This window comes from Sphaeramia orbicularis, chromosome 11, assembly GCF_902148855.1.
Source record: "Sphaeramia orbicularis chromosome 11, fSphaOr1.1, whole genome shotgun sequence".
In the NCBI taxonomy this organism is placed as follows: domain Eukaryota; kingdom Metazoa; phylum Chordata; class Actinopteri; order Kurtiformes; family Apogonidae; genus Sphaeramia; species Sphaeramia orbicularis.
Genome location: NC_043967.1, coordinates 14555142 through 14578589, shown reverse-complemented (window position 1 = coordinate 14578589; position 23448 = coordinate 14555142). Strand labels below are relative to the sequence as shown.

At 39.3% G+C, this 23448-nt stretch overlaps 1 protein-coding gene across 1 annotated transcript in view; it reads right to left on the bottom strand.

The window, feature by feature from the left end:
• Positions 1-23448, bottom strand: part of LOC115428390 (probable acyl-CoA dehydrogenase 6) — a 46683-nt gene that overhangs the window by 16239 nt on the left and 6996 nt on the right. The window contains exons 2-3 of the mRNA XM_030147418.1: positions 18354-18474; positions 1789-1918 (exon numbers count right to left, since the gene is read on the bottom strand). Coding sequence (XP_030003278.1) covers positions 1789-1918; positions 18354-18474 — 251 coding nt within the window. The remainder of the gene's footprint in view (positions 1-1788; positions 1919-18353; positions 18475-23448) is intronic.

Sequence of the window (23448 nt, the reverse complement as noted above, 5' to 3'; positions counted from 1 at the left end):
GATCATGATTAGCAAAAACCTATATAGTAGACCATTTTGTACTAAACTTCTGAAAAGTTCTGTATGTGTCTGGCTTTGGCAAGACAGAGCAGTGGATTGAGTGCTTTAAGAGGACATCGGGATGTTTGAGGCAATTACAGTTCCAGTGGGACAGGGGAGGGGGTCTTGTCAGGAATCTCCCTTGATGTTCATTTCTTTGCTTCTCTCACAGCACTTAAACCTCGTTGCAGGCAAGTGTAGATCCCCTAATTAAGCTCCTGAGACTGAATCTATTTCAATGAATTCCATCTTGTGTCACCAGCAGCTGTTTCACAGCACGACAATATCACAACTGAAGGCCTTCAGTATGACAGAAACAAAAAAGACCAAATATATTAATACATATGAACCCCTCGAGAGTGAAGTTTGGATAAAGTGCGACTGTGTAACAGACTGTTCTTTCACACCTAACGTTCATAAAACCATCGAGATACTGTACAGCCCTTGAGAGAGGACAGCTATCCTTCAGTCAAAAAGCCACATCTGTAAAGTAAAAAAAAAACTGGAGACTTTGCTTTATGACTAAGAGCGCTGAGCTTTACTTTCATTCTGACTGACAGATTTAATTCATTCACATTCCAGTCCATGGAAAACAAATACTGTGCACTGATATAAACTTTAGAGTTCACGCAAGGTCATGAGAGAAAAGGTTTTGAAGGTCCATTGTGTAAAATTCAGAAGATTTAGGGGGAGCTAACAGCAGAAATGGAATATAAAATTTATAATAACATTTTATTTAGTTTATCATCACATGAAAAGGAGAATTGTTGTGCTTTTGTTACCTCTGAACGAGCTGTGGACTTTTTCACCCACTTGTTTGGGTATAGTCCAGAGTAAATATCCCCTCATCTACAAAGCCCAGAAAGCACATACCACTTTGAGTTTAACAAGGGACTTTTTGGGGCCACCAAGGTTAGGTTGGGAAATATTCTGTGACTTCACCACTATATGTCACAGTAAATATGACAGAGAAACTCTCTGGTACTAAACATAACAGGACTTGATACAAAAGTCACCTTAGATTGCACCGAGACAAACGTCACAGTCAGATCCTTTATTAACAGGACGAGACTACCAACAGTTTTGACAGGACTTAAATGAAGACTAAAGTACTCATACAAGTATCTGGGGCAATATAAAATAGATTTAATTAAAACTGTAGGAGCTCAAATCAGAGAAAAATGCCACGATTTTTAAAATACTCCCTTTCCTCTACAGCTTTCTCCTCTCTGTCCAAAGCAAAACTAAATATAAATCTACAGAAGATGACCTAAAACCATTTCATCAGCCCCACTACCTGTCTGAAAACACCTGTGGTTTAGCCTAAAACAGTCCACAAAAATGGTGACGACTCGTTTCCTTTCAGATGACTTGAAATACAATATCTACTGACCCTGACCACAGTACTGATGAAAATCTGGAGTTGCGCCCCCCCGTGCTTTCAATGGGAGCCCACTGTTCCTAATGTGTGCTATGTGCTGATGCTAACTGCTGATGCTAGCTAATGTGTGTGTATTCTGATGGGTAAAATGCAGAGTGAGTTAACAAACGAAAGTGAGTTAACTTTAATGTCAACCTGAGAGGTAATTATAGAATTATGCCTAATGATATCAAAAAACTATCAAGTTTTTTGATATCACTGCAACTTTAATCATATTTTAAATGGAATGATCAATATTGTGTAGTACACATTTTAGCTAAGACAAATCTGTCCCAGTTTATTAAAGATCTTAGTGTTTGTGGAAATACCTGGCCAGTGCAGGAGTTGCCATGTCAGACTGTACACCGATAGCCATGGGGATGCCTCCACATCGGATGTTGCCCAGCTCCTCTGCCACTGCCACATTGTAAGTGTAGTCAAGGCCCAAGCCTCCATACTCTGCACAGGACAGAAAGAAAACATGCTCTTCAAACTCCTAGCCAATGCCATGCAGAAAAAATGCATTAAATTAGTTACATTAGGCCTACGGTTACTTTTGCTCTTTTCAGTTACTTCCACAATAAAACAAAGGGTAGTGTTTTTGTGTAGACATACATGTACATACATTAACGACAATACAACAATACGCAGTTATCCACTGACACTGAGAAATGTACTCAAATCAATTACAGGATGTTATAATTAGCTACTTGTAATTATGCATAAAAACCACTGCTAAAAGAGTCATTGTCATTTCCATGTCATCTCCCCTGCTCTACTTAGTACATCGACTTGATTTGATCTCTAAACAGCATAATTACTGAGACAGTCGAAAATGGATGTCTGTTTCTGTCATTCTTTCAATGGAGACATTTACAAAGACCTTAGGTCCTTAATGGAACCACTTTGCATCAGTTATCTTTATAAAGAGCCTTTGTTTTGCCTTTCATCAAAAGTTGCAGCCTCCTCTGTGAATTGAATAGCTGGTGGTTCATAGGAATATACTAAAAGACCAATTTTCTGTGGAATAACCCAGTTAACGAAGCCACACAACGTCTCATTCTTGTCAAAAATTACCCATGAACAAAAAATTGAAACAAATATGAACCTTGAAAAAAAAGTTTTTACAGTCTGGAAAATGGCCATTATCATTTCATACTGCTCAGTAAATGTAACCTGACATAAATTCGTTTCAGATAAATCTTGTGTTGATAGTGCCCCGTAAGACAAAGACAAAAAAGCAGAGTATTTGTGTCAGTCTGTGCTTGCTTTCCCCATGACTAACCACAGTGTGCCAGCCACTGGGTGATGGATACTGCCGCTGACTGACAATGAATAATTATAAGTGACTTTACCACATGGAGGCTTGCAACTCTTGCAAAGTGGTGTAATATCACCTGTCAGGCTAGTTATCAAATAATGGAAAGCACAGCCGAGCAGACTGTCAAAAACAGACGGGATAAATGAAAGAGAGCGAATAAACGAGGACAGAGAAAGTGGGGGATATAGCTGGCCGTGCAAACAGGGGATTGGGACGGCCAAAAATAAGAGGAAACAGGTGCAGCTGTGCAGCGATAACTCTCTGAGAGCACTGGAAACCCTGCTGTGGATAATGTGGACCAAGGGAAGCACTGAGATTTACTCCACTTTTAACAAAACAGCAGGCTGTCTGATTGAACAAGCAAGCAAAAGAAAAACTAACATGATTCTGTCACTAATGTCCATCCTATACACATGTTCCTTCTGAAGACCAGATGTTCCTCAGCATAGGAGCTCATCGGCTGGAGCTCCACAAGAAGTAGAGCATGAAAACAGGAGAATATAGGGAACAGGCTAAGCAGACAACAGCAATGTAAAGAGTGTGCTTCATCTTGTTTTGTTCTCTTTCTCTGTGTTGAATATTACATCTAAAATACAATAGACCTGTTGCTGTGTTGTAATCAAAGGGGCAAGAACGTGGCTTGGAATTCAAGCAAATGCAGACATTTAAGTGTAAATACCCCTGACACCCACTAGATGTTGGCTCCAATTAAGTTCTCTCTTGAAATAATGACTCTACTAAGTGTTCTGGTGATCCTTCTGCAAAATATTCCACTGTTAATCAGATTTTGGAGCTAATAAAAGGGTTTAATATCTGCACAGTCAACATTCATTGACTTTTGGAGCTTCTATTAATTGAATAAATTAATTTGTCAGTGTTTGTATGTTTAATAAGTTTATCACTTTATAGTGTAAGTCAGGAGTAGTATTAGCTCAAGTGGGAGTTTCACCCATTCGTTCTTGTGATTAGATTAGATTAGATTAGGTTAGATTAGATTAGATTAGATTGATCCCACAACGGGGAAATTTACCAATCAAGGCAGCAACGTAATAAAGTGCAAGAAAAAAAAGGTATACGTGTATAAGGATAGTGTAAAAAAAACAAGGTACTGTAAAAGCAAACAATATAAAATTAAAAAAATAATAATAATAATAGTAATAAAAACAAAAAAACTATACAGACTATATACCTATTTACTTTACTCTGGTTACCGTCCTACCCTCCTCAACCGGCCAATGGCTGAAGGCTATAAAATGGCAATCCAAGACAACAACAGATGACAGCATGGTTGATGTGAAGATGTCTTCTCTTGCAAAATTTATTAGGGCAGGGTTTTCCCTATCTAGATTCCAGATGGAGCATCCATGCAATTTGGAGACCACCTAAGCCAAATTAATCTACCATCAATGAGAAGAGAGTCAAAACTAACTACCGTTTGTCACATCCAATGGTTGCAGTTGTTCCTCAGTGGTGCCCCAAAATTATTCCTCATATTTGTGGTAAGCATTTTGGCACACTTATTGTAATAATGTTCCATAATGATGAGTAAATAAATAAATAAATATATAACCACGTTGACCCATAGGGAGCCACAGGCTGAAGTTCCTCTGATCCAGTTCATTCCTTTACTTTATTGGTAAATTCAACTAGTTGAATGTAATTGTTGAATCATTTTCAGGTGAATAACCTCTCAGCTGGCATGTCTGTCTCTGCACATGAAATTTGACACCATGGCAACATGGCCCTATTGTTTATCTGTTGCTAGATAATCCCCATCAATGATAATAATACATCAGTTTTATATAGCGCTTTTCTAAGTACTCAAAGACGCTTTACAATAAACAGCCAAGGGACTAACACACACCAAACAGGTAAACAGATACGGCTAAACGGCAAACAAAGAACAAATACTCATGCAAAAATGTAGAGACAGATACGGAAAAAGAAAACACGAGAGAAGGTAGATGAGGGTGGATGAGGTGGAACAGTCACTTTTCGAATGATGATCTGAAGAGGTGGGATTTGAGTTGGCTTTTGAATGAGGTGAGTGTGTCGGAGTTCCAGATGTGAAGGGGTAGGGAGTTCCAGAAGGTTGGGGCGGCGACAGCAAAAGCTCTGTCACCCAGGGTACGGAACTTAGTCTTTGTAATGGGGGTGAGAAGGTTAGCATCAGCAGAGTGGAGGTGGCGATTTGGTGAGTGGCGGTGCAGTAAATCAGTCAGGTAAGAGGGGACAAGGTTGCGTAGGGTTTTGTAGGTGATGAGGAGGATCTTGAAGTTAATGCACTGTTGAATGGGAAGCCAGTGAAATTGACAGAGGATGGGTGTGTTGTCATCTCTGGAGCAGGAGTGGGTGAGTAACTGGGTGGCTGAGTTCTGAACATACTGCAATTTTTGGAGGGCAGTGGAAGGAAGGTCATAAAGAATGCTGTTGCAATAATCTAGTATGGAAGTGATGAAAGCGTGGATGAGTGTTTCGGCAGCTGGTGGGGGGGGGGGGGGGGCAATGTTGCGAAGAATGATAATTCTATAATTCTGGGCATAGCAATGTGATTGGCCATTGGGAGGCTATTGTATTCCAAAATTACTAATATCTCCCAAAATACTGGCTCTATCAACTTGCCATTTTTGCTACTCGGTTCCTTGACCAAAAATACCTAAGTATGCCAAACTGCAGTAGTCAGCTCTTTCCAGATTTTGTGTGATGCCCGAGACACACAGAGTTCACTTCTCTTTTATAATAGGATTTTGAATGGAGGGACCAGTGGACCCCACACCTGGAGAAATTAGCCTTCCACAAACAAAATTCAGACTCAAGACTTGACTTTCATAAATATGGTAAGCATAATGGTTAAAAACAATATGGACTGAGCCTCAAGTTCAGTGAATTTCTCTCAATTCCAAACAACCTAGAATTAATGCCATACCTTTTTAGCCACCAAAACACGAACATGCATACTAAATTGTTTGTTGCATGGAACTATGATAAGATATAATTTTATTGATCCCACTGTCAGGAAACTGCAGTGTTTACAGCAGCAAAAACACAAGAAACAAAGTGTACAAAGTCAGGCAGAAACATTCAAAACGAAACATGACATATAAAGGACAACGTACTATTTATATCATTTGTACATAAATGGCATCCCTCAAGGTGTTTCCTGAGGTGTCACATTTATTAGAGGCATGAGATCACAATGCCCTTCACATTCGGCCAGCAAAATCATGTGAGTTCATCCTGGAGTACAAGGGAACATTTGTGCTAAATTTTAAGACACTTTGTCAAGTTGTTCTTTGTGTTGTAAATGTGAAGAGATGGACGGAGGGACAGCCTGAAAGAAATGCACGGACACATCTGAGGTCATTACAGTTTCAATGGGATAATATAAACCCCTCATTACTGGAAAACTAAGGGAAATCCTTGCTACTAGGAATGTGCCAATTGTGAAATTCTGGGCTGATGCCAATGTTTAACTCAGGGGTCACCAACCTTTTCTCTTCTGTGAGCAACTTTTACATAATGAAGTTGTCGGAGGGCTACGCTAATTTAGCAACATTTATTTACATACCTAATTTGCATACACACGCGTATTTTGTATAATACGTTTCTAACATTGTGCTCTTCATTTATTATTTTATTTATTTATATTTATTTGTTTTAACATTTACAATACTTAAATAGTGTTAAAATGAAACTATTATTTTACTTTTATTAAGAAAATCAAAAGTAGAAAAAAACAGATACAAGCATTTGCATGCTGTATTCCTAAATATTTTAATACTATGTCAAATATGAAATGGAACAATCCTGCATATTTTTATAGCATTATTAAAAACAAATAATACACACCTGTATGTGCATTTTTAATACTTTGAAATTCTGAAAAGGAATGTTGTCACTGTATTTCTGAAGGATTTGACCTTTTCTAAATTCACATATGCTGTCAAAACATATCAACTAAAAACAGAACAACTTTGTGCACATAAATCCACCATCCCCCTGTCACTTCTACAGAGTCATCACACTGGAGTAAAACGCAGAGGCACCTGTCCAGCTCCGACTCCAGCTGTCTGAGCGCATGCGCACATAGCACACATATGTTTGCGCTTGTCCAGGATGTGAATCACTTTACTGATGCCTCAGTTGAAACGCTGGCCTTGGTCAGTTTAGTGAACATGGACTTGTTTTTGGACTTTAGTTTTCAGCTCTTTTTCCTTCTCTTTACAGAGGCTGATTCCCACTGGAGAATCTCCAGAAAAGTTGCTGTGAACTTTGGTGAAATTCCACTCCACGTTGCATCTTTTACCAACTACCAGGCTCACACCACAGATCAGACACACACTCACACACTTGTCTTTCACATTTGTCAAACAGAAGTCTGTGTTTTATTGTTGGTGAAAATAACTCCGTGAGTATACTCAGCCCACATCGTTGCGGGGCTAAACCCACTTCCTCCCTGACATCTGGCTCATCCTGCTCCTCCTGGGCCCCGCCCCTCTCCAATGACAGACAGCAAACCAGTGCTAAAGTTTGATTGACAGCTAGTTGACGGTTCATCTCGGGAGGGGGGCAGGACTCTTGTAATTTTGACTGGGTGGAAATTTAGACCTGTTCAACCAAATGACAAGTCAACTTTGTGTTCTTATATTATTGACCCTTGGCAGCTACCGGTAGAGCGCGAGCAACGTGTTGGAGACATCTGGACTAGTTCTAGTTTTAGAACAGGCCTGTGGGCGACTCACGTGGTCCTTGCGGGCGACCTGGTGCCCATTGGTGACCCCTGGTTTAACTCATAAAGACCCAAACCTCCACCATCGAACAAGAATGTCTACTGATGTAAACCGTTTAAAGCTATACCGTATGATGTGGCATTTTTACACTTTTCTTTTGTCATCTTAAAATGCTCCTAATAAGTGTGTGTCAAACTAAAATGTAAAAGAAATCCACCAGGTATTGAAACTCAAAAATGTTTAATTATCATATATTTCTAATAAAAGTCTGACCGATCATTTTAATCGGTCCGAATAAAATAATTGGCCGAACCTGACTGAACCTCCTGTCAATCATCCATTACGGCCGTCCAGCATCCGATCCATTATCGCCGCCTCACATCCGATATGTGTCCCTCTGAATCTGACGCTTCACTGGCGCTGCTTCTCCTGTTACTGACCACAGTCTACTGTCTAAGATGTGTTTGGATAGAACTGACATGCACATGTGGAAGGGAAAAAACTGATTTAACAGAAACAACAACTGAGGGGGACAAACGGGAGTCTGATGAATGAAGGATGGAGATAAAAGTCCGGAAGTCAGCTGTACTGGACTGAACAGGTCTGCATAAAGCTCAGCTTTTATGACGGTGGGACTCATACAGGTACATGTACATGGTGTCACACAATGTAAGATGATGTAGGATGATAATTGTATGGACTATGAAACCTCAAATGTCCACGGGAAAATTCGCGGAGGCCGCGCGTCCACAGTGTGTGCGCCCATCCCCTGGGCACTGCAGTGAAGACCCTGACCCAGTACTGCACAGACCAGGTCTACTGATGGAACAGGGGCCGCGGGCCCGCGGCAGGTGGATGATGTATCTGATTACTGAGGGAGGGGTCCGCGGACATGCCAAAACGGACCGGACCTCCGCCTCTGCTTCCTCCTCCGTTTCCATTGCGCATGAGGAGAGAGGAGGAGGAGCCTCAGAGCTCAGGCAGAGGGAAGGGGGCGGGGCTTTGGAGGGAGGCGGGTTGTTCATGTTCAAACTTTTACTAAAGGCGGCCTTACACTGTGCGAGTTTAGAGACAATTTCTCACTCGTGCGACTATTTCTGGGATCGGGCCCGATGTGCCTCTAATCGTGTGTCGTGCTTCGTGCAGTGTACATGGGGTAAAGAGAAGCGATTAGCACCTCACGACCAGCAATCGTGTGTTCGCAAGGAAAACGGAGCTGTTTGAAATCCTGCTCGCTCCTCGTGAGTGTATCGTACTGTCAAAGCAGTGCCACGAACCGATGTGCCTCAAATTCTCACACTGTGCATGCGTGAACACAGACGCGTACAGTAGTGTACAAGCTAACAGTAGCTGTCTGTTGTCCTAGTGCAGTTTGGCTGTTGCAGTTTACCTCTAGTTCCTGCTGTAGGATGACAGCCTATACTGTCCACGTCTGGCCAACCAATGCCTGCACCGAACACATCGTTGTCTTTTCTTCTTTTTTGATTCCTCACAGATAATGGCACCTATTACCAAAGCAGCTCATTGGTTTTTGTTTAGCACTACCATTTCGTGGCTCACGCCAATACACAATCGTCTATGCACTTTTACGGATTCCTTGGTATTTTAACGTTATATTTCCGGATACAACACTCAAACGTGTCGTGAGTCCTGTGGTGTATGGTCCTACAGTGTGAGCAGTCAGGTCACATACGAGCGTCGGTCCGTGCAGTGTGAGAACAGGAATCGTGAGTCTGACTGTACGACTGATTCGCACAGTTTGAGATGGAGCTGCGTGCAACGATTGAAATAATCGCACAGTGTATGGCCGCCTTAAGTGCTGTGAGAAATGCCACATCGGTAGGTATAGCTTTAATACCCACTGATTCACTAATCCTATCAATACATGTAAATAACTGGTGTAAAACAGTTTGTCATCTTTTCATGGTCATCAGATATGACCCATTTGGACGTTCACAGGCTCCGTAGTGAACGTGGAAACGCCATCATTTTCTTCAACATTGATTCACCAGTAAAACCCATAGAGTTGGATCAACGACAGTGGATGGAGACACTGGGTTTATGGTCAGTTATTGATATATTTGCTGAAAAAGTCCCTTTTCCTCAGTTTTTTCTGTTTTTGATATAATAACCCTAAACTTAAATGTGAGTTTTTATGAACGTCTACATGATCAGTAAATTAAATATAGGAAAATACATGACTGACACTGAAAAAATGCAAAATACAGCAGATAATGTTATAATAATTGGTGATAAATCATTTAAGAAAGGTTAAATAGAGAGACAAATTTACTTTGGGAACTGTCATAAAAGTAGCGCAGGGTCTTTTTGGGTTCAAATCATTTTAACCCAGATAGATTGTCATTTATATCATCTTTTGTCCTGGAAGAATAACAACATGTTCGGCCTTTGCACCCTTCAGTTTTTCAGCCCCTCATCCCACTGTCTTTGAAATACCACAAATGATATCACAACAGCACGACAGACAAACATTGTCCGGTTGGTCAGTATAGGTGTAAAGCACCCTATGAGTATGTACTACGTAAGTAAGTAAGTCGTATGAGTGTAACTGATAACAGATCTCTGCAGGAAAATAGGCCATAGAATCACTGTCATAGGACCTACATACAGTATGATGGATCTGTAACTACAAATAGCTGTGACACACACACACACATTTAAAAAGTGAAAGTTTCCGAACCATCTAACTTTTACGATGTATTCATGGGCCTAATTTCCTCATCATCTCTAAAAAGTACTGTTTGTACTCTTGTCTAAACATTAGTATCCAGTACAGTGAGGTAAAGGGAAAACAGTGCAGGCTGCCAGGATCTATCTGTCAGGAGGAGGCAGGGTCAGTGCCACGGTGTCATCTGTGGTTCCCTCCCTGTCCGACCAAGGGAAAACAGGCCCACAGCCAAGGGTCAACTGTATCTTCTCCCTTGCTGTGGATTCCTCAGGAAAATGTCCCCGCTGCTATGTTTTGGTAATAATTCCCTTCCTTGTGCGTGGATAAGAAGTGGAAACTGATGATGTTGTAAATGCCTACTTTAAATTCGCTAGCATTTTCAAACTCCTCCAAGTTCTAACTTTGACTTTAATTTATTTAATTCAACTCTCAGTCAGATTTTCCCTAGATTTAAAGTCAATAAATCCCACCGAGAGGAGCTCTAAGTAGTTAATAGGATTTCTTTCTAAAACAGAGTGTCTTTATCTTAAAGCAAGGCAGATAATACTCATTTATCAAGCCGATACAATTTCATTCTGATAATTCTTCAAACATGAAGTTTCTTTGTAGTATGTTTTGCCTCTAGTACAAAAATGAACTTTGGGGACTTCATCATGTAATAATAGATTTTTCCTCTTGCAAACTTTTGCAATGGACTTGTCTTGACTTATTTTCTAACCAGGGGCAAATGTTTTTTATTATTCCACCAGATGAATCATTATTCTGTGGAACAGACTCTTAAATCCTGATTCCCAATAGAGGGTATGCACATACGTCACTTCCCCCCCAGGCCATGCCCCTTTACGTCAGACTGAGTGTCAAAACCCAACCTGCTCAACATGACGGAGTATAGCAGCAAACACAGCAAGACCAGGAAAATGTGAAATATGAAATTAAATGAAGGACAACTGGACTGGACACGGATCCGTATGAACTACCAAAGAACAAGTGGTCGACAAACACTGACATGTGGACAGAAATCGTGTATTCTGACATCCAGGGTGGAGGGGATCATCGCTATTTTTACCTGAAACAAATATACATGGTTTCATCATTACTGACAACCAGGGTCCAAAACTAGGGCCCAGAACCAGCTGATCCAAAGTGCATTTACAGTTGATCGTGTACTGACCCCAGTGAATATATGCGTGATCTACTGGCACTGAGGAGATTTACTGAGTCTAGTTCAGATCAAGTACTTTATACAACACAGATACTACTGCTGTGGACCAGCAGGGTACGACTGGATTCTTGTAAATTATGATATTTTTCCCACCTGTTTTTAAATTACGACATTATTCTTGTAATATTTATTGTCTTGTATATTTATTTCTTTATTGTCGGAATATGATGATTTTAATCTCATAAACAAATGACATTTTTGTTAAATTCTGAGTTTTTTTATAACTATGACTTTATTCTCATAACACTGTGATTCTTTTGTATTCTAATTTATTCTCATAAAATTACGGGTTTTATATCGATATTTTATGACTTTATACTTATAGTGACAAGCGTTTTTATTTTCTCATGTGGCCCTAATACGCTGTCATTGCTTTATTCTCCAGTTCCCCCGTATTTGAAAAACTGGGTTAGCCTCAGTTTAAGTTAGTTTACAAATCATGTAGGAGCACAAGGTTCATAATCTCAAAATGAAGACAAAAACCATGAAAGATCTGATCATGAAACCAAGGGCTTTACTAAGAAGTAACGTTAGCCAAAACAATACGTAATTTAAGGTATGATTTGACCCAAAAATACAGCATAAATTAATGTTACCTGACACAAAACAGGATCCACAGATCTAGGTTTGGTTTCCTGGATTTGTGGCTCCATCTACTTCTGTTTTCTTTGTCTTTCGGTGCCTGTAAAACAATAGCTCCACCTGTTTTTCAAACCTGTTCATACAATCAATCTCACAACAGCTCTTCCCCATTTTTTTATTAAATGTTGTTCTTCAGTTTAGACAGTATTCAAGCCAACGCTGCTACTCATCTCCCTCTTTCTGCCACTCAGTGGGCGGAACCGCGGTGACGTCACGTGCATACCCTCTATTGTGTAATCCTGTCAGAATCAATTAACCAAATGCTACATTCTTTGACAGTCTGCTTCATTACCAAGTGCACCAAACTAATGAGTCTTATTGAGAACATTTCTTCCTATTATCAGAGCAAATGTCAAACCAAACGCAGTGATAATTATCAGAGGATGTCTTTAATGTCAAAAACCCACATATGCAACATGTAGCCATCGTTACACCAGAACACTGATTAGGAAGGACATGTTTTTGAGCGTCTCTTTCAGATTTCTTTTCTTTTGCGGTGCATCACATGAGGTAATCTAACACCTGCTCATACAGTGTGTCTTCACTCAGTCTGTCTCTCCTCTAATCCTGTCAACTAATGCTCGTGCCTTGTGTACTCAGCACATTGTAATTGCTTTGCCCTCCCTCATGTCTGACCTACAGACTTGCAGTCTTCATCCCGAGGCCCACTGGCTGCTATGGCTGTTCGCACTTTCAGAATTACATGTCACAGCTTCAAACACATAGCCTCGGCAGCCATCTGGTTTTCTCAGTGTATTCAAAACTGCGAAAACAGTCTGGAACTAGGCCAATTGCGGTGAAATATGCACAATCTATTCTATACGACCAATCACAAGTCTGGGGGGGGGGGTTTCCCAATGCGTCACATGCACCAGCTTCTTTTTGTCGTGAGTCAAAGTCAGTTCCAAGTCTGCAAACCTCTTTACAGCTGTTGTTGGTTGTTTACTCGATTCAAAAATAAGGACTGAATTACAGATTGCACCCTGTAAGTGTAAGTTTCTACTCGACCACCACCACCACACGCCATGCTGGAAACATGCTGAGGTTTGCTGACATTAGGGATCTGCTCATCGAATCACTGCGTCACATGCGTCTTATCTGTGGTTGGTTTACTTGGCGCCTGATAGTCCCGCCTTCATATTTGGATTCAAGCCCCACGATTCCAGACAGATTTCTCATTGAGAAAGACGATGGTTGACCAGGCTATCAACCACAGCCGCAACAAGACAACAGATGCCCATCAGCGGCTATTAGGGCTGGGTAAAAAAAATAGATTTGATTGATTTTGGATTGACTTTATTTTAATTTTACGTTATTGATTAATAGTGGATGAGATCGATTTTTCAGAGCAGGACCGCGAGTACCTGACCCCGGTATCACCGAGGCATGGCTGGCTCCATCTTGTGGGCCCCCGGGGGAGACGGGGTGCTTCGATCTCACTCGCAACAGTTCTGGCATGGGAGGGGGGTGGATGAAGGGTGGGGAAAACACGTCCACAGGAGGTCCTTCCGGCCTAAAACTTGAACCTACAGTGTGGAGGAATTCGCCACCCAGACCGTCTGGTGAGCGGAGGCTCTCCAAGGCGGGTTTTGGAAGCGGCCGTTCTGGGAATATTACCTTGGATCCATATTCAGCCATAGGGGAGTGTGGAGTTAGAGGAATAGTAAAGCGTCTTCAGTTTCACTAGTCGCTTTTCCATTGACCCTCAAATTGCGCAAATATAGCTTGCGCATAAAAATTTACCTAATGGAAAAATGACAATTTCGCCAAAAGTCTCATTTTTTGATTAAAAGTTTTTGCGCTGGCAAGAGGTGGTTTTTTGGGCATAGCACAAATGGTATATCACGCAAAACTGCAATGGAAAGACCTTTTTCACAACTACAGTCATGTGAATAAAAAAAACAAAACAAAAGCGGATGTTGATGTATGTTACTACAAGTGAAGAAGAAGAAGAAACATGTTGCGGTATGTGTGGACACACCAGGAAACCCAATCATTTTTTTAGTAGGAGACAGATGGGTAATATATAATAATAATGAATATATCTGTAAATCAACACCATATTTATGTTCATCGCCATGTTTATGGAAGCACTTCTCATATCATCTCGCGATCATAAATAAACAAATCATCGCATTTGTGATTTAATGGAAAAACCAACATTACGCACTTCTGTTTTTCTGACATTTAGTAAATATCGGTAAAGTTTTGTGCAGATGTCCATGGAAAAGCGACTACTTTCACTTGCACTGCCCCCCCCCGCCCCCCCGAACTAATCTATTAATACTGAATTGAAATCGGATTGAATCGTCATCAGTCGATTATGAAACCTTACAAATCGAAATCAAATTGATTAAGGAAATTGGCCATGATACCCAGCCCTAGCTGCTATTGAGAAAAGACAACGATAACTGTAATTTGATTAGAGATCTGCTGTCATACACTTCCCGCAAAACCTCCTCCCTGTGTTCAGAATGACCGACGCATCAACACCACCACCATATGCTTGACGGGCCTGTACTGAACTTATCCCACACCCTCCTCCACCACCAGCAGTGACACAGCTGGATACACATCTGGATATGGGCTACAGCGTGGCAGACAGCTGGTGTGGGATGTTGCTGTGACACCAACACCCATCATCACAGTGGGAGTATTTCTAAACCAGACCTGACTGTAATGAATGCCTGTCAGAGAGGGAGAAAATGAATTGAATGTCATTTAAGCTAGGAAAAAGAAATGCTCCAAAAAAGATCCCAATGTTGAGACTAATGTAAACCACAACTGTAATTGATGATTCTAGTTCATGACTCTTTTATTTTTCATGGCTTGCTTTATAGATAAAAATGCTGTCCTTAAACGCTGAGTGGTTTTTCTTGGTTTAAGCTGCGTAATATTTATGATGTGCCATGGCGTTTTCTTTTAATTTTGTTCAGATGTTAAAGATTTATTAAAGTAGTTTCTGCGAATGCAACGAAAACAGCATGTTTCAACAAATATCCCATTGACTCAAGCGCAGATGATTAATCAGATGTCGTACGTAGCAACTGAAATGACCAGAAATACAGAGAGAGAATCCTGTGAACTAGACCCACATTTGTAAAAGTTCACAGACACAAATAGACTGAAAAAAACATTAATTTTAACTACTTTAAATTAAACTTGTCACTGAGACAAAGCAAGAAAGGTGCACTGTTTGGCACTTGGATGTGACTTCCCAGCAGGATTGTTATCTCCTTAGATCCTCTCGTATAAAACGTGTCCCTTTCGATATTAAAAAAAGACGGCTCTTTAAATCAAACAGACCTTCTAATTAGTCCTGATATTACACAAATCCCACTGGATTAATTCAATCTTCATCAGTTCTAAGAAGCAGCTGTCTGTTTAAAACCGAGCAAACACACTGACCATCTCAGAAGGGCTGAAACTGATCCCAGAATGCATTGCTACATTTGTCACAATACTGAAATATGAGGTGGCCATTAGTTGTCACACAAACTTTGAATAATGACATGAACAAATGCACTTTATGCCATCACTGTTACCCATACATCTTAAGAAGGAGAAAAAGGTTTTATTTGTGTAATTTAGAACTTGCAAAATAAATAATACTTTATTTACCTTTTGCTAATAAAAACTAAACATGGCAGATATGACATAAAAATTAAAAATACTTTGAGTGCCTTGAAACATGCTAAAGAAATCCAATCCATTATTTGTTTTATTATTATTATTATTATTATTATTATTATTATTATTATTATTATTATTATTGCTAAAATATATAAATCTCATTACTAAAATATTCAACCACGGTACAAAAATGTAAATAAACTGTGATAGAGAAGTGAAGCCCTGTGGTGGTCAATGGCTAAAGACAAATAATTTTTACACAGGTGATATTTGTTTATTTAAATAAACAATATAACAAATATGAGTGAAGAAAGTCAGTTATGCATTTTTTTTTTATCTTTATGCATGCACATGTTTTTTGCACTTCAATGCTGTTGCCTTGACCAATGAATTTCCCTGTTGTGGGATCAATAAAGTCTAATCTAATCTAATCTAAAGTAGCATCTAGTTTTATGTTAAATGGCTCAATGGACTGCATCTCTTGTCACACATGATACATATCACCAAGACCAACACAGCCATTAATTTGGCCTAATGGGCTCTATGCACAGCCCCACTACTTCCTGAATTTCAGGTCGGTCCTTTATTTCCTGTCTTTCATTATTGGACACACTGATTAATCCAGGTGTGCCTCCTACTTCTTGTTGTGACTATTGATTAAATAGTCACACCATGATTAATCAGTGTGTCCACTAATGAAAGACAGGAAATAAAGGACCCACCTGAAGTTCAGGAAGTAGTGGGGCTGTGCATAGAGCCCATTCACCTCATTGTTGAAGAGTTGAGGGAGCATTAAAAGAAGAGGAATCAATACAAGTCTGGTCATGTTGAAAACACAGACGCATCCTCAGCAGCTGTGGAGGTGGACATTTATGATGATGTCACTACTGCAGCTTTCAGGTCTGTGGTCTTCATATTTATGTATTTTCACACACTGGTACTTCAACAGTTTTATAACAAATTGTGACTTTCTTGGATCATAAAATTATGCTTTAAACTGACAAACATCATATTGTTAGCCTCACAGCATAATTGCCTCAGTCATATTTTTGGCCAGATTGTCATATGTACGTAACTTTACTAACATCGATACTTCATTTTTCATCATTGGCTGTGACATGAAAAAAAAAACAAAAAAACAAAAAAAAAAACTTTGGTGACAAAACAGTGTCAAAAAAATAACTGCTCTCACACCACTGAATGCAATCCATTTTTTTTCCCTAATGAGTTTTCATGGGGCTTAACAGGAAGGGGCCAGAGTAAAGGTGAAAGTTTGTAAGTGTAAACATTTTCATGTAATTTAACTTTTTTTACACTAAAACAAAGAGAAAAATTTGGAGTTGTCATCATTTATAGGTTACTGTTTTCTTTTTGTGTCCTACTTGAGATTAAATAGGTCTTTATGTGAAACCTGAACTAAAATGATTTTGAAACCTTTGATTAGGGATGGGAATTGATAAGAATTTAACGATTCCATTATCGATTTTGCTTATCGATCCAATTCCTTATTGATTCTCTTATCGATTATCATTGGGTGAGGGAATAAAAGAGTATAAACAGGTGTGTTTGCATTAACTGTCTTTTATATTTCCATCTTTGCAGAGAAAATATAGCATATACAGTATGTACAAACAATAATAACAGATGACGCCAGGTCCGGTTTGGGGGGGCGTGCACAGTGAAAGTGAAACTGAAGACGCTTTATTAATTCTTCTATTGCCGCATTTCCACTACGTGGAACCAGTTCGACTCTGCCCGTCTCTCGATGTTGTGCACCTCATTTCCTTTCCCCTACCTTTGGAAACTTGTATTTGAGGAGGTACAACATTTGTTTCCCGCACCGGAACCGGAACTAGGCCCGGATGACGGCCTGGTGTTCACTCTGCTGCTAGATTCACAAGTGCCGTTAAGGATTGTATCAAATACATGACATTCCTGTAAATGAATCACATGCTGTGTGGACAAATGTTTGAACATATTGGAGGGATTCCATCCTTTTGAAGAAATGGATGCTTTGCAAGTTTTACAAGTGGCCCTGGTGTCGTCTCTTTAGACCGTTTCTGTCTCAACGCCATGTTGGCTACGTTTTTAGTCTCTACCGTTTTTAATCACACTGTTATTTATTTATTTATATATATAAATATATATATATATATATATATATATATATATATATATATATATATATATATATATATATATATATATATATATACACTATTATTGTCTTGTCTATTTTTTATTATTATCATGTGGTGCAGAGTAGCCCCACAGCAATTTCGTTGTAACTTTTGTGCAATGACAATAAAGGCTATTCTATTCTATTCTATTCTATTCTATTCTATTCTGACCAAAACAATGCAGCGTACATGTGATGTCATCGCACATGCGCAACAAAGGAGGAATTGATAAGCAGAATCATTAACCAGGCTGGCAAACGATTCCAAGGAATCGAGCTACTGGGATTCGGTTCTCAAAAGAACCGGTTCTCGATTCCCATCCCTACCCTTGATTGTTAAAACCTTCAGTGTAAAGTCACCAAATTCACCCCACTGGCATCTGACCTAAAACAGTCTTGGTTAAAGAAAATCAATGTTACATTTGTTTTTACTTTTAAAAAGCGAGTTTAAAGGACCACATCATCTCAGACATCTTACCCACTGGTTTGTTGACCCCTAGAAACCCAGCGGTTCCTAAGATCTTGAAGATTTTGTGGGCTGGAAACTTCCCTTCTGCTTCCCACTGATCCACATATGGGTTGATCTCCTGGTCGATGATCTACAGAAAGAAACAAAACAGGACAGACTGAGTTTTGAGCATAAATGTACATACCCATGCACCATGCTTATACATAAAAATGTACTGATTGCTTTTTTTTTTTTTTTTTTTAACTAAAAATTATTCTGCTGGTGAATAAGAGCCTTGCTGTTCTATTTCTCCAAAGGCCCTAAAGGCTATACATTATGGGTGGAAAAAGACCTACACAGCACATTGATTGTTACACATAGGCCTCCTGCTGTGTAATGCACATCTCTACTTAAGTCTATGTAATCTATCTCTAGCAGACACATAGATAAGGTATTACATATCCATGAATACAAAACAGCCTAGAAAAATGTAATACATGCTGAACCTCTAACAATGACAGTGACAGACACAGTAACAATATGTATAGCATACAGTTTTCTATTTATACATTATCAGTCCCCTAGTGATAACTAAAGCACTGACATACATGACGAGCTGCAGGCTGATAAAACAACCAACTGGTTCAATCTTATTGAATGCTTCATATGGAATACTGTTATTTTTAACTAATACATTTGTTGACAATATTGTGCTGGTGTTCAGTATATCTGCATTCATCTATTTTTGTTCCAGTATTTTAGAAGTCGGTGTAACATATTCTACTACTTTAACAGTGGAAGCATTCTGAAATAATATGCAGAGCAGTGGGCAGAACTAAAGCTTCAGGGTTGGCATTTAATCCATAAAGACCTTGTGCCACTTATGTGGCAATTCCCAAATAAAGTTTTGTCTACATTTAACCTTTATTATTTTAATTAGCACCATTTATTATAGTATTACCCACTGAATTTTGTGTTTTTTCAGTGTAAATAATGTATTTCCCTATATTTAATTCACTGATCCTATAGATGTTCATTAAAGCTCAGATTAAAGTTGAGGGTTATTGTATTAGAAACAGAGAAAACTGAAGGAAAAGTGACTTTTTCAGTAAAGATATCAATAACTGAACATAAATCAAGTGTGCCCATCCATTGTCATTAATCAAACTCTATGGGTTTTACTGGTGAATCAATGTTGTAGAAGATGACAGTGTTTCTACATTCACTACGGAGCCTCTGAACGTCCAAATGGGTCATATCTGATGACCATGAAAGCTGCAAAAACATCACAAATGACTCATTTTTGTGTGATTATACACTTTTTGTTGCATTCAATTACTGCAGTTTCCTAAAAACAATGTAGAGACTCAAATAGTAATTAGGCTCAATACTCATTTGTGACCCAATAGAAGTGTGCAGTTGAATATTTGTCTTAGGAGACATTTCCTTCTGGCTGTATTTTTTTGTCTTTCCTCTTGATTTGCTGTGTTCAGGATGTTTCTAAGCACCCACCTTTAGGCAGTGCAGGCTGTGTGGGCAGGACTCTATGAGAACAGAGTGAATCAAGTTACGCTGTCGTCTGATTTTTCTGCTCTGCTGAACACAAGACCGAGTTACACTCCCACAGAGCTGGAGACACCTTTGTACAGACTCAAGTGGTGACATCACAGACTGTATATAACAGAGCCCGACCAATATGGGATTTTTGGGGCCAATACTGGGGGCTAAAAAAGCCAATATCTGATATATCGTTCGATATCCGATATACTGGCCGGTAACCGATATATCGGCCGATATATGAAATAAGAACATTGATATACACAGGATATAATAGTCTTATATGAGATACTGGTGGATATGTGAATTAACAGTTGCATCTTTGTTTATCTCAAAAACATAATTTACACAACTTTCAAAAGCTGTATAATAGTCTTATATTAGACTAGTATGTATGTATGTATGCCATGTTGTATGCCATGTATATGTGCAACCACAATATAAACAATGTAAATATGTTAATACCATTTAAATTTTTAATTTTTTAGGAATGTTTAATTCTACCTGCCTTCCTCTTGCACTGGTGTGTTGCATGTTGCTGCTGTCAACTATGAAATTTCCCCACAGTGGGATCAATAAAGTCTGATCTTATCTTACCTCACTTTATCTAATCTTATCTTATGTGACCCATAGGGAACCATGGGTTGTACATGTGGAAGTTAATAAGTTAATACATTGGTTACATATTGACCGATGTTGATTAATCAGTGATACGCTAAAATCGGCCTGCCTAATCAGGTTCTAGTATATAAGTAGTAGACCGAGGCACTGTGATAACATCAATTGGTTTTTAAATTCTGTTTTGAAGTCAGGAATTTGTGTTGGGGAATTGGCCATCTAGCTTTTAGGAACATAACAGAGTCATTTGAAGGCCTTGTTAGTGAAACTTATCAAGCACAACGGCAGTTGTTTGCCCGGAAAAAATTTTTTATTCAATAAGCAGATGGTTCGAAAGTCCAACCCAACAGGGAGGTAAGCTGTCATGCACACTTGTCATATATGTCATAGATGTACTAAATCACCATACATTTAGGAGAGGGACCAGAAATCACACAAGACCAGATTGTTATGCAAGTCTATGGCCAGTATCTAGTGGCTGTCACTGTAAGATACTCCACATTATCTTCCACTTTCAACCCATACATATTGCCCACTGGGCTGTGTTCACTCAGAATCTTCCTGCAGGGTTGTGCAAATGTGTTTGTTTGGTAATAAATCAAGGTATAATTTTGACTTCAGAGCATAATTTGTTTACATTGGCAGCTAAAACACTTGCAAAATAATTCAATGTTTTGTTGTTTTACTTTATTTTACTATGAATGTCGAAAAAAGACTTTATTATTTTAACTGTTTTATGCATTCTTCCTCTAAAATTCTGACGTGTCAAAAGTTCCTTGACCATAAAGAATAACTTTAAACCACAAAACCACACTCTAGTTTCTTCAATGTATACTCAGAGTAAAAAAAAATCAACCTTTAATTTTGAAAGAAATAATGATTTGACATTTATCATATTGACTGACAACATTTTTGGTTATGTCTATCCAACCGTACTGTACACAGTGTGTGAACAAGTTCCAAATTTATATTGATTTCCATGGAAACAAAATGAAATTATGATTTCCAAAGGGACCAACAAGTATCCTCTGACTATGCTTTACATAATATCCTTCAACTGTGAAAGCGGCTTTTGTTTAGTCTCTCCAGTCCAAATTTAAGTAGCATTGTGCTTCATCCGTCTGTGTTACTACTAGTGCCTGGTTTTATGAGTCATGAACAACATTTCCCCAGGCAGTGAAGTGTGGTTTTCAACCTGGCTTTGAAAATAGATGATGGAATGACTGAACCTTTGGTGTTGTGACTCACTTTGAGCACCTGGAAGTGGTCGACAGCTGAAGCACGTATGAATGACCATTCTATTGATACGCTCATTTGGGGATATTTCTGACAACACTGGTTCCAGTTAACATGGTGTGTTGTACGCAGTTTGTTGACAAGGTTTGGCAAAACTACAATATTTAGTGAAATTTGGCACAAGTCAAACAAACTCAGTTAAAATACTGCAGTCCCTTGTCATTTCATTGTTGAATGCTCTGCAGTTTAAGTGTCCTCCCACAAATCGATCTGAACTCATAATCAATCATAAATGCTCTTAAAACACCCACCCATGACAACCTGGTTCATAAATAGGCCTCTGTTTATGGCAGGTAAAGCCAATGAAACAAAGCAGGCATTGAGTGGAAATAGGAGTCATCAAACTCAAACCACATCCAATGACAAGAGTTCAATGAGCCATGCGCTTAATGTGAATGTAAAAACTGCATTTGATTAATCTGACTTTTATTTTGCAGTGGTTACATTTCTGCTTCATAATGAGAGCACATGAAGCCCTGGCGACAAGGCCTGTATTTTACCTTTGAAACAAAGGGAGTACTGAAGAAGAATTCCGTTTTTTTCCAGGATTGCAAAAGCTGTTGCACTCTCATGTTCTATTTCCAAAGCACACATATCCACACCAACCAAGCACTCAACCAGCCAAGAAAAACACACTCGCTGAGAAACATCTGACAGAAAACACGGGCATCATCATTTTACTGCTCAGAACACAAAACAGACACCACTTTCAACAAGCTTTGGAGCGCAAACCTAGACCTGAATCTGTGAAAACCACCTAATGTTAATGACAATAACAAACAGTAAAACAGCAGGTACAGGTCCCTTTAACCTACAATCATCTGAATACAAAGTTCAGATCCTGAGGAGGGAAATGGGGGGCTGATTCGCCGCTGGAAGTGGAAACATATGGGTCATCTGGGAGTAATCCTCTAACTCTTCACAAAGGTTATTGTAGACTATTTGTGTTGCATACCAGAACCATATCACATCACCAAACTGTCAAGCAGCCGACAAGGTCAAGAGCATTTCATTATCAGGACTTGTCCATTATGGAGTGTCAAAGCGTCTCCTTGGAAACCAGGAAGTAAAGATGGAATATCCTTTAACAAATAAACAAAGTGTCCTTTTGAAAGTTTTTCTCATGTGTGCAACAATAACTGCTCATTTGGTGAAGCTCTGATATGTGTCTACAATATATTTACTGCATATGTATATGTATATATATTAGGCCTGTAACGGTACACGTACCGAACCGTTTCGGTACACACCTGTTCGGTTCGGTACACAGCTGTACCGAAACGGCACAGTGTTGAGAAAAAGGAAAAGGAACAAAAGACATTGTTTGATGCGGAACTTTAAATACGCGCAAGTTTCACACGGACATATTTAAGGACGCATACATTGACCCGAAATATGAAATAGCAGCTGATATAAGGTAAAAAAAAAAAAAAAAAAATATGATGAGAACCTGGAAGGAAGAGATTGAAGACCCTCCACCATCAGTCCAGTCCAGTTTGGGATCACTTCAGGTCCCGGTGAAAGACAACAACGAGGAAAGAGACGGAGATAAGACGAACGCTGTGTGGCCCCTGGGAGCTACGGTAGTTCTAAAACACACTAGCTCTGTCTGTCTGTTTGTCTGTCTCTCACGCACGCTGTATACCAGAGGAAT